The sequence below is a fragment of the Pleurodeles waltl genome, chromosome 10, assembly GCF_031143425.1.
Source record: "Pleurodeles waltl isolate 20211129_DDA chromosome 10, aPleWal1.hap1.20221129, whole genome shotgun sequence".
Classification (NCBI taxonomy): Eukaryota; Metazoa; Chordata; class Amphibia; order Caudata; family Salamandridae; genus Pleurodeles; species Pleurodeles waltl.
The window spans coordinates 755237613-755250841 of NC_090449.1; the positions used below are offsets into that span (position 1 = coordinate 755237613).

A 13229-nucleotide genomic window follows, 5' to 3' on the forward strand; every position below is an offset into this window, starting at 1 on the left:
GCAAATTTGTTTGGTTCTATCAATGTAGTACATTAGTTCCCTTTTGATGTCTAATGTATGTAATGCTCTCTCAGCTACAGACTCTGGTTCTGGGAAGAACACTGGGAGTTCCACTGTTTGATTTAAGTGGAACAGTGATATGACTTTAGGTAAGAATTTAGGATTTGTGCGTAGAACTACTTCATGTTTGTGTATCTGTATAAAGGGTTCTTGTATGGTAAAGGCTTGTATTTCACTTACTCTTCTGAGAGATGTGATAGCTATTAGAAATTCTACTTTCCATGTTAAGTACTGTATCTCACATGAGTGCATGGGTTCAAATGGTGGACTCATGAGTCGTGTTAATACGATGCTGAGGTTCCACGAAGGAACTGGTGGTGTTCTTGGTGGGATAATCCTTTTCAGACCCTCCATAAATGCTTTTATGACTGGGATTCTGAATAATGAAGTTGAATGCGTAATTTGCAGATAAGCCGAAATTGCTGTGAGATTTATTTTAATGGATGAAAAAGCTAACTTGGACTTTTGTAAGTGTAGTAGGTAGATTACGATGTTTTTTGCAGATGCGTGTAATGGTTGGATTTGATTATTATGGCAGTAATAAACAAACCTTTTCCACTTATTTGCGTAGCAATGTCTTATGGTTGGTTTCCTAGCCTGTTTTATGACCTCCATGCATTCTTGTGTAAGGTCTAGATGTCCGAATTATAAGATTTCAGGAGCCAAATCGCTAGATTTAATGATGCTGGATTCGGGTGTCTGATCTGTTGTTTGTATTGAGTTAACAGATCTGGTCTGTTTGGCAGTTTGATATGAGGCAATACTGACAGGTCTAGTAGTGTTGGGTACCAAGGTTGTCATGCCCAAGTTGGTGCTATCAGTATTAGTTTGAGTTTGTTTTGACTCAATTTGTTTACTAGATACGGAAGGAGTGGGAGAGGGGGAAAAGCGTATGCAAATATCCCTGACCAACTCATCCATAATGCAGATAATACATTGTTGTCATGTTGTCTGTTTTTAACAAGAATGTGTTTGTGGGTTATTAGTGGTTGAAATGCTTTCAATGCTAGAAATACTGCTAGTAGTTCTAAGTGATTTATATGAAGTTGTTTCTGTTGAGTGTCCCATTGTCCCTGGATGCTGTGTTGGTTGAGGTGTGCTCCCCACCCTACCATGGAAGCATCTGTTGTGATCACGTATTGAGGCACTGGGTCATGGAAAGGCCACCCATGGTTTAAATTTATAGTATTCCACCATTGAAGCGAGGTGTATGTTTGGCGGTCTATCAACACTAGATCTTGAAGTTGACCCTGTGCTTGTGACCATTGTGATGCTAGGCACCGTTGTAAGGGCCGCATGTGTAATCTTGCGTTTGGGACAATGGCTATGCGTGAGGACATCATGCCTAGTAGTTTCATCACTAATTTTACCTGGAACCTTTGGTTTGGGTGCATGGACTGTATTACGTTTTGGAATGCCTGTACCCTTTGTGGACTTGGAGTGGCAATCCCTTTTTTTGTGTTGATTGTTGCTCCTAAGTACTGTTGTATTTGACACGGCTGTAGGTGTGATTTTTGGTAGTTGAGTGAGAACCCTAGCTTGTGAAGGGTTTCTATAACGTATTTTGTGTGTTGAGGACACCGTTCTTGCGTATTGGTTTTGATTAACCAATCGTCCAGATACGGGAACACATGTATTTGCTGTCTTCTGATATGGGCTGCCACTACGGCAAGGCATTTTGAAAAGACTCTTGGCGCTGTTATCCCGAATGGCAACACTTTGAACTGGTAATGTACCCCTTGGATTACAAACCTTAAGTATTTTCTGTGGGAAGGATATATGGGTATATGGAAATACGCATCCTTGAGGTCTAATGTTGTCAGGTAGTCTTGTTGTTTGAGCAAGGGGATTACGTCTTGAAGTGTCACCATGTGAAAGTGATCTGATTTGATGTAAAGATTTAGTGTTCGGAGATCTAAGATGGGTCTTAGAGTTTTGTCTTTTTTGGGTATGAGAAAGTACAGGGAGTAAACACCCGTTCCTTTCTGATGATTGGGTACTAGTTCTATTGCATCTTTTTGCAACAACGCTTGGACCTCCAGCTGTAATAGATCCATGTGTTGTTTGGACATGTTGTGTGTTTTGGGTGGCACATTTGGTGGAAATTGTAGGAATTCTATGCAATAACCATGTTGGATAATGGCTAGAACCCACGTGTCTGTTGTTATTTCTTCCCAGTTTTGGTAAAACTCTGTTAGTCTCCCCCCCACTGATGTCATGTGTTGGGGATTTGTGACACTGAAGTCACTGTTTATTTTGATTGGTCTTGGGACTTTGGGACTTTGGAACTTTCCCCTAGTTTTAGGGAACTGTCCACCTCTGTATTGTCCCCGAAAACTTCCTCTCTGATACTGGCTCTGGTTTGTGAGGTTGAGGGTTCTGTGCTTTGTCCCCGAAACCCTACTCTAAATGGTGTTTTCTGAAATGTGCCACTGCCCTGTGGGGAGTAGAGCGCGCTCATGGCCTTGGCCGTATCTGTGTCCTTTTTAAGTTTCTCGATAGCAGTGTCCCCCTCCGGTCCAAACAACTGCTGTCCGTTAAAAGGCATATTTAGCACCGCCTGTTGAATTTCGGGCTTGAATCCTGAGGTGCGTAGCCATGCGTGTCTCCGTATGGTGACCGCCGTATTTACAGTCCTTGCAGCTGTGTCTGTTGCATCCATTGCCGACCGTATCTGGTTATTAGAGATACTTTGGCCCTCTTCCACCACCTGTTGTGCACGCTTTTGGAACTCTTTGGGTAGATGTTCTATGAAGTGTTGCATTTCGTCCCAATGAGCTCTATTATATCATATCATATCATAGGCCTGTGAATTGGCAATGCGCCATTGGTTGGCTGCTTGTGCCGCGACTCTTTTCCCTGCTGCATCGAACTTGTGACTTTCCTTGTCGGGTGGTGGTGCATCTCCCCAGGTGTGTGAGTTTGCCCTTTTGCGAGCTGCACCTACTACCACTGAGTCCGGTGTCAATTGCTGCATGATGTACACAGGGTCTGTTGGGGGAGGTTGTACTTTTTCTCCACCCTAGGAGTGATGGACCTGCCTTTCACAGGCTCTTGAAATACTTGCTTTGCGTGTTTCAACATTCCTGGTAACATAGGAAGACTCTGGTACTGACTATGTGTGGACGACAGAGTATTAAACAAAAAGTCCTCTTCAATTGGTTCTGCGTGCAGGGTGACATTGTGAAATGCGGCTGCTCTGGACACCACCTGTGTGTAAGCAGTACTGTCTTCAGGTGGTGATGGTCTTGCTGGATAACTGTCGGGACTGTTGTCTGATACAGGCACATCATAAAGATCCCATGCATCAGGATCATCTTGGCTCATCCCTGTGTGCGTTGGAGACTGCATCATCGGTGGGGTAGCCATTGGTGATGTTTGTGGTGAGCGATGTGGTGATGGTGGCGGAGTTACTTGTTTTGCCACCTTTGCCTGTGGTTGTTTGTCTTTTTCTTAGAAAGCAAGTTTCCTTTTCATTCGGATTGGAGGGAGAGTTCTGATTTTTCCTGTCTCCTTTTGAATGTGGAGCCTTCTCTGTGTGTAATCTGGCTCCCCTGCTTCTAGCTCCTGTCCGAATTTGTGTCCTTGCATTTGTGAGGACAGGCCTTGTTCCTCAGTGTAGGAACTTGGTTTCGGCCCTGAAGCCGGATGTTTCGGTATCGAAACCTTTTCAACCGTCTTTTTCGGCTCCGAAGACACTTTTTTGGCTTTCGGTGTTCCGATATCTCGGTGCCGGTATCTCGATGTCGAGATTGCTCTGACCCGGTGTTGAGTCTGTTCTGTGCCGGTATCTCGACCGGAGTCGGATGACTTCTACACATGTGTGCCCTTTTTTGGTGCTGATGGACGGTCACCTAATTTTCGGTTTAAGCAATGGCCTGTCGGCGGTGGCGTCCCCTGGGCTTTAATGTATTTTCCGTGAGTCTTGGCCAGGGGTGTTTTACTCACGGTTTTCGGCGTCTGTTCGGTTTCGGCCTCGTCCGAGTCAGCAATGGAGAAGGTTTCTTCTTCCTCCAAGTCTTGGTGTCCTGACGGCGCCTACGCCATTTGAGGTCTTCTTGCTCTCCGGTCCCTTAGCGTTTTCCTTGACCGAAACGCTCGACAGGCCTCGCAGGTATCCTCTTTGTGTTCGGGAGACAAACACAAATTACAGACCAAATGCTGATCTGTGTAAGGATACTTGTTGTGGCATTCGGGGCAGAAGCGGAATGGGGTCTGTTCCATTAGCCTTGAAGATGCACGTGGTCGGGCTGACCAGGCCCCGCCGGGGAATCGAAACCCCAAAGGGCCACCGGAGCTCTTCAAAATTCGGTGTTGATCTGCGTTATCTAACCCAATACCGAACGCAAACAATACCGTAGAATTTTCCGAGTTTTAACTAACTTTCCGAACCGAAACACGGAGCGAAGAGGAACACGTCCGAACCCGATGGCGGAAAGAAAACAATCTAAGATGGAGTCGACGCCCATGCGCAATGGAGCCGAAAGGGGAGGAGTCCCTCGATCTCGTGACTCGAAAAGACTTCTTCGAAGAAAAACAACTTGTAACACTCCGAGCCCAACACTAGATGGCGGGATGTGCACAGCATGTGTATCTGCAGCTACACATGCCATCGAACATATATATATATATACACAAAAAACAATATCACTACATTAATGTTGAAGTGATAGAGACAATAATAAAAAGGTAAGAGAAAATCTGAATAGTTATTAAAGAATATTAGTTCAAGTTGTATATGTGACCAAAATGCTCAATAAACCTGTTACAAGAGGTTTGTAACAATAGAAGCCACCATAAATAGCTACAGAGCCATAATGAAAACCAGGGAATGAAGGACAAACCAAGAAACATGCTACCATTATTCATGCAAAGCCTCAAATTACTGTGAAAAAGAGGCATGTGAAGATCTGATATCAGGAAGAGGGCATCCAAACCCAGTGCGAATTGGGTAACTCCCCAGGACAGGGTGTGCAGCATGAAAGCACTAATGAATGTGCCACACTTCAGTAATGTTCCTGAAAATACTTGTGAACTTTAAAGATGTGGCAAAAGTAAAATTAAACCCACGCGTCCGAACATCAATTGCTGGAGAGAAATACAAACATATCAAGGACAGTAATAACCAAAAGAGTACCACTAGTCTTACTAACACTAACAAGACAAGTGGTTGCCTATTAGTTATTACGGTTCTTAATAAATAATAAATCATCACCTTGAAGAAATACTACTGTGTGACTATTGGTCTTCACATTAGTACCAGAGTGCTGTGGTTCTTTTTACGTTAATCGGTAAGCGATGAGCCTGCTAACCACTGGGCTACTTATTGAAGTTGAAAGGCCAAATAATATTATTCCAAGTTTGAGACAGCTAACTCCCCCTCCCCTTTATCAATGGGAAGATAAAGTTTCTGTACCGCCATCCGGCAATGGGAATTGTGCCAGATCAAAGTGCACATCAACCCCTCAATTGAGGAAAACTAAAAAAGGACTTTGAAATGCAGAGAAGGTTAGTGAAATAATATAGGGAACCTGGGTAACATGATCATGATAAGGGCATTGTGGCCTGCCACCGAGAGTGGATGGGAATGCAAAAATCCCACCTGGGAGTGCACTGATGTCAGTGTCCTGGTGAGGTTACCATAGTAGAGATCGGTGGCCAAATGATAGATTTGGATGCCCAAATATCAGAATGTGTGGTGTTGCCAAGGCAATCAAATACTGTTTAGTGGGGATGATGGGTCCGCTACTGGGGGATGGAATAGGAATGGGGCAGGATTTGGCCCAGTTGACCCTCAAACCTGATAAAGCAGCCAATGTATCAAAAATGGAGGCTACGACTTCCGGTATCACTGTGACGGCTCTGACATATAGCAGATCATCAGGATACTGAGTGTAGTGCATCTCCCAGTGTGAATCTTCAGTTGTGGCCATCAGTAGAGAGTGAATGGTTCAGGGGCTAGTGAAAATAGGAGGGAGAGGGGACAGCCTTGGGTTCAGAGATTAGAGCAAAGGAGCTTAACCAGGCAAATAAATGGATACCCAAAGCCATAGTGCCACAAAACATCAAAGAGAAAGGGCCATTCTAAGGAATCAAAGACCTTTACCAGGTCCAGCCCCATGGGGCCCGGGGCATACTCCAGGATCCTGAAGAATCTCTGCAGATTCAGCAAAGTTTTATGAGCAGGTTCAAACCCGTTCTGATCCGGGTGTACCAATATGGGTACTAATGGTGGCAGTCGATCATCTAGCACAATGGCCAGGATCTTGTTGTCAGTGTTTAGGAAGGCTAATGGCCTGAAGGAGCCTAGAGCAGTAGGATCCCTATCTAGTTTGACAAGAGGGATAAGTGATGCTTCAGGTCAGTGCGTCATCACAGATGGTCAATAAATGGGGGACTAGTAGTGGGACATATGCCTTATTGAATTCGGAAGGTATGCCACCCGGGCGCAGGTTTTGCCAGTGGATAAGGAGCGGGTGGCCTCTGATTTCAAAAAGGGTAACTATCATTAAGACTTTCACATAGGTCTGCCTAAGGGTCATGTGCAGTGTTATCTCCTGCTCCAGCGCTGACTCACGCAGCTCTTCCAATAGACACCACGTGTAATGTGCAGCACATCTATTCCAGCACTGAGACACAGCTCTGCCAATGCACCTCATGTGTGATGTACTGCTTATCTTCTGTTCCAGCACTGACTGACAAACAGCTCTGCCTATGCACCTCGGTGGTGTGCAGCACATCTGTTCCAGCACTGAGACACACATAGCTCTGCAGATGCACCTCATGTGTGCTGTACTGTTTATCTTCTGTTTCATCACTGACTCACAAACAGCTCCGCCGATGCTCCTCGTGCGTGATGTGCAGCACAACTGTTCCAGCACTGAGACTTTCACACAGCTCCACAGATGCACCTCAAGTGTGAAGCTGAGCTCATCTTCTGTCACAGGACTAAGGCTCTTGCATAGCTCTTCCAATGCACCTCATATGTGGTGTGCTGCATATTTTTTGTTCCAGCTTTGAGGCAGAGTTCCACCAATGCACCTCAAGTTTGATGTGCAGCACATCTGTTCCAGTCCTGAGACTCACACCGCTCTGCTCATACACCTGTTGTGTGATGTATCACTAATCTGTTCCAGCACAGAAACACTCACACAGCTCTGCTTATGCACTTCATACCTGGTGTGAAGCTCATCTGGTAACTTAAAACTGAGAACTAATGCTTCTAGAATACCTAGATGACCACCAGGCACCGCTGACCATTTAAGTACCAATTGTTGGGCCATTAACCAAAATGTATTGATGATCTGGTCTGAAGTAAAAACTGTATTTGCTTGTGGAAAAATCGGAGAACTGTATTCCACCAGCGTATTAATCGTAATATCTCTTCTTTATTAAAACATAAACTACCACAAAATAAATATTTAGAATATAAGTTTTATTATTTCAAACATGTTGCATTTTTCCTTTCCGTGGTTTGCGGGATGTTTTATTTTCACCGCTCATAACCTTCATTCCACACTAGTTTTTACAAATACTTCCAATGCCAAATTAGGAAATCAATAAAATATTACATATCTGTAGGTAAAGCAAAACATCTTAAAAGGCCATATAAAAATACAAGCGAGCCTTCATGTTTAAATTTATTTACAGCATTAAATATGTTTTTACACCTCAATTTACAGCAGGATATGGAAATTACCAAACCAGAAAAAAAAAAAAAAAAAGACAAGGCAATGCACACAATATTTGAAAATGAACCCTTCATTACTGAAGAGAATAGAGAAAATGTTCTAAATTAAAAACGATGCAACTTCCAATAACTCAGCTTCGTTTATTAACCTCCTCCACAAACCCACTGATAACATATTCCATCATCACAGCTCGACACCATAGCATTGCCAAGTATTAAATATAAATGGCTAGGGAAGGTGGACTGCAAAAACACAATTAAATGTTTTATTTGCAATTGGATTCCAATCACGTTTAGATCCTGTAATTTGCTGAATTCACTGGTTGAGGCACAATTATTTTTCACCTGAAAGGCAATACATGGGTAGTGCAGATCGTTTCTAGATTTGAATGAAATGGCTCTCATTCCAAAACGGCGGCTGATAAAGTGTGTTTATTAGTGGTGCGACTAAAAAGAATAAGATTATTTTATGGGACTGCAAATCTGCCAGCGGTTTTCAGTAATCAATGAGTCACCAGTAGATATTAAAATCTGATTTGATGAATTAAAAACGTCAGTATCATTTCACGCTGGCAAAGGCAAGATGCCCTATGAAATATCAGTTTATGCCTAGAAATTCTCTCATCCACACCAACATCTGAAGAGTCTTCGCAGTTAGAATAATTATAGTAGCCTTTTGAAAAGGCCAAAAGACTTACGCACTGAGGAAGCTCGCACTCTAGAAATAAAGCACGTTTTTCCACAACTCCATCTAAAAATATGTCCACATCAGAGCAGCAAGAAGTGGTAGCAAATGAGGCAGCAATATATTACTTGCAGTAATCATGGGGAAAACTAGCATCATAAACACAGTTCAACCTGAAGACAACCAAACTCCAACAATTAAACAGACCCTCCACCAAACCAAAGACATCAACTTTTTCATAATATTTTGAAGCTGTAATCCGGTGTCCGCGGTGACTCTGGAACGGCACTGAAGAGGTCCTGCAACTAAAAATAATTCTCATTCCAGTCTCTGCTGGCTCGTTTGAATCCGAGGTTCCACCTACAAAAGGTAGGAGTCTCCCTTTTGAAGCTTTATTCTAAGCAGGTGGTAACATAAAAAGGGAATAACCTTCCGGAGGCATTGTCCGTGCTGACTGTAATGTACTTATGAGTCCAGTGAGGATCTGGAATATTATCCAGAGTTTAAAGGAGTGCCTTTTCTTTTTAAACCCAAAGGGCGAAGAAAACACCTTCGACACAGCAACAGATGAGTCCTTATGCCTGGTTGATATTGTTTCCTCGAGACAGATTTTTTCTTTGTTAGACCACTTTCCCTCAAGTAGATTATGGCAAGCAAATATGTTTGCTGCAAAAGCAAGGGTCTGGTCTGGGGCTCGACCCTCAAGTGTCTGTGGGAGGGGATGGTGTAAATGGCCCTGATCGCACGAGATGTCTGCATGGAAGTGGGAAACCACACGTCCAAGACGGAAACTGGCTTGATGGCAAAGGAGGGAAACTATACGGATATAACTTTTCACTGGAGCAGAACTAGATGAGAATTCGTATGGCCACCAGGCACAGCCATAAGGTGAATGCGACCTCAGGATGAGGAAAGCTGTCTTCAGACTGCACTCTAACGATAAGTGACTACGACGGTGAGGCATGCCCTAAGAAGATCTAGTCACACACCGCTACTTTAGACCTTTCTGTTTCAAGAGAGACGAAATATCAGCTTAAGTCTGCAAAACATCAAAAGCGTATGGCAAGGCTCAAAACTCAATCGAAAACGATAAATTCACTTCACTTGCGCATGGTGAATTACACGAGGGAGAAAGCCTCAGTCGGGCACCGAAAGAGGTTTGCCAATCTCTGCAGCCACTTCCAAAACAAGCTTAGCAGGTGAGTGGGTTCAGAAGACCTACGAAACCAGCAGAAATTAAATCATATGTATATAAAATGTGGCCTTTTAACAAAGGATTTACAGGCTGATGTAGGACAGAGCATGAACATGGATTAAAGGCAGCAGGTTTTTTTTTCTTCATCTTCAAGCATGCAGTAGTACTCATTTGGTTAACATTGTGGGGAGGAAAAGAAGATACACTGTTCAAATCACTAACCAGCTCTTTAAAATGTTTGTGAAAAATGAAAGAGAAGAAAAATGATTTTCTATTTATGGGGTTTGTGACGCATCAAGATCTCTTGCAAAATAAACCCGGTTTTATTTCCAGCGGTAAAGTCGGTTCCCACACATCTTCAATCCTTTACATCAAAGCAACAGAGTAGAGCGAAATTATATAAGTCCTGTGGCAATGGTCTATGCAGAACCCTAAGTATTGATAGATATAGACAGCTGGATACAGACAAAAAGAATAAGGGGCGCGCACACACCTACACAAAATATTCACAGGCTGCTTAACTTCTTGCATTTAACACCACCATTGCATGATCATGCCAGGATGCCCGAAGCCACCAAGAAATATAAACAATGAGTAAAAAGTCGACACATTTTCATAGGGTTCTTTGCTGACAGGCGATCTTGCACTGAGATAGTTGTTCTATACAGCAATATTTTTTTGCCCAGAGTGCTTCATCTAAAAATGTGATTGTTTTCTAAAATTAAAGCCGAACTTAATTGTAAAGCATACAGTCAACATCACCATACCCCACACCTCATAATTCGTTTTCAAAACTGTCCGGGTTCAAGAGTTAGAAGAAACAATATTTTGAAGTGAGTCAGAGCGGATGGGATAGCAGCTGTGTCTGTTAAGTAGGGTCTCCTCTGCACAATTTACGCATAGTCACCGCAGTCAAACGACATTTTCTGGGTATCGGCAGGTCTAACTAGATCTACAAAGAGTAGCTCTTTGCTTCTGTAGACACCCAGGAGCCTTGAATATCTAATGTGACGATAACTCGTAGAGAGGGGCTTTATGTCTTAAGAAAATAACTGCTGGTCAGACAAGTTGGCAAAATTCTTCAAAACAGAAGCACCTGAGCCAAGGCCATGACAAAAAGTTCTTCTAATTACAGAGAAATGTAAGATGCTATTGAGGTCAACATAACGTGACGGGCAAAGTCCTGAGAATTTCCTGTGTGTACATTTGTTTTCGTCTGGACACTCTTACTGACTTTTTTTTTTTTTTAAATAAATGGAAACTAAGTAATTGTAACAACTATTTTGTGTGTAGCATTCGGGTGTACTTGGATAGAAGGGGAATGAACATACATTGCAGAAATAACAAAAGTATGCTGCATTACAGAGCACTGCAAGAGTGACAGTTCTATGGACCTCAAACACCATACGGTCATGTATCATCGTAGTTCCAGTTTTTTCCCCTCAAGGATCATCTGGATTTCTTTGGCATCTAAAGTCTCATAGGTTAGCAGTGCTTCAGCCAAGTTCTTGTGCTCCTTGGCATGCGTTTTCAAGATTGCTTGAGCTCTTTCATAGGAATCCTGAAAAGAGAAAAAATATAAATGAAATGTTAGGGGGAGTAATTCACTATAAAGCTACAATGAAATCTCAGTATTTTGAGGGATCTCATTTGAGAAGCAAACAAAAGAAGGCACTAATAAGTAAATGGAAGTATAAGGAAAGTCTTGATATATTTGAGGTGCTAATAGGGGGCTTCCTGGCAAATCAATACAAAAGACACAATTTTTTGCAATGTCACAGTGGAACAGGTAAATCTGAAGCTCCTAGCAATCAAACAGCCTTTATGAAAAGGCTATGACACAAACCGTACTAACCCTGTTGATCCATTAGATGTGGTTGTCAGGCAGATCCTCCACCAGAGCGGTGAAAAGGAGCAGGTATGCACTCTATTCCTGTTGGGAAAAATGCCTAAAAAGGGCTCCACAGGTTTCATAGAGGCCTCACGAGAGACAGGATTTTCTCGCCTTTCCAATGAGGCCTCCCTGAAACTGTTTCCTGGCTATGGATTGAGACTGCACTGAGATCCACAGAAAGGTAACCCAACTATGCCACCAGGTACCAGTGTTTTCTTTTGGGGGGGGAGGGGGAAGGAGAGGAAGGGGGGGGGAAGACGGGTGAGGAGGGGAGGCAATATTAATAAAGAATGTGCGTATTTCCAAGGGGGTGAAGTAAAAAGTAAGACAAAAAAAAAAAAATATACGAAAGTGAAATTGTTTGGCCCTCCTGATTGGTGTCGGCCCTAATCGGTCCTCATTTTTATCTGGGAATGTGTTTTGTCCCTTGGGAGGTAGCTGAAAATACCTCCAAGGGAAACAACCCCCCCACCCTCCCAGGAGAGCTGCACCCGCCCTGTGAAAAGCACACATATATATATATTAAAAAAAAAAAAAAAAAACATCTGAGGGAGAGGAAAATGGAGCAGAATCTGGAAATGATTTTTTAGTCAGTGGAGTTCCAAACGGCAACTCATCTCCCAGCGATTTGGAGGGACATGAGGACAGTCGTGCTGTTTCTTTGCAAGCACAGTCTGTGCAGCGGAGCGACCATAGCAGATTAAACCAACCCAGAGAGCAGGCACGTGCAGTGGTAAGCACAGACAAACTGCTCCTTTGGCAGCACCCAATTGAGTTCAGCCCCCAAATTCCGCTTTTCACCAGCAACACTGGATGCAAAGTTGATATGAATTTTTAACAACTGACTACTTCCATCTCTTTTTGGATGATGACTTCCTTGAGCAAATTGTGCAGCAAACAAATCTGCATGCCAAACAATTTGAGGGAGCATGGAGGTACTCTAAGGCGTCATTCTACGGGATACCAGCTGATTCCCACTTTACTTGAGGAGTTTTGGGCCTTGCGCTCAAACTGGGGTTAGAGCACTGTCAGACCTGACAGCCTTAGGGTGGTCACCCCAACATTTTGCCTGCCTCCCTCCACGTTTTGACACGGTTTTTGCTAGTGTTAGAACTCTGCACTCTTTACCACTGCTAACCAGTGCTAAAGTGCATATGCTCTCTCCCTTTAAAAACATGGTGACATTGGCTCCTACCCAACTGACATATTTAATTTACTTGTAAGTCCATAGTAAAGTACACTGCATGTGCCAAGGGCCTGTAAATTAAATGCTACTAGTGGGCCAGCAGCACTTACTGTGCCACCCTTAAAAATTAGCCCCTTAACCATGTCTCAGGCCTGCCAATGCAAGGTCTGTGTGTGCAGTTTCACTGCCACTTCGACTTAAAAGTAGTTGCCAAGCCTTAAACTACCCTTTTTCCACACATATCTCACCCCTAAGGCAGGCCCTAGGTAACCCATAGGTGATGGTGCTGTGTAGGTAAAAGGTAGAACATATACCTGGGTGTTTTATATGTCCTGGTAGTGGAAAACTCCTAAATTCGTTTTCCACTGCTGTGAGGCCTGCTCCTTTTATAGGCTAACATTAGGGCTACCCTCATATATCGTTTGAGTGGTGGATTCTGATCAGAAAGTAGACAGGTCATATTTAGTATGGTAATACAAAATCCTGCTGACTGGTGAGGTTGAAGTTTACATTACTATT

General features: G+C 43.2%; 1 protein-coding gene across 1 annotated transcript in view; it reads right to left on the reverse strand.

The window, feature by feature from the left end:
- Positions 1–7478: 7478 nt before the first annotated feature.
- Positions 7479–13229, reverse strand: part of YME1L1 (YME1 like 1 ATPase) — a 665597-nt gene continuing 659846 nt past the window's right edge. Inside the window, exon 19 of the mRNA XM_069211321.1 lies at positions 7479–11191. Coding sequence (XP_069067422.1) covers positions 11048–11191 — 144 coding nt within the window. The 3' untranslated portion in view covers positions 7479–11047. The remainder of the gene's footprint in view (positions 11192–13229) is intronic.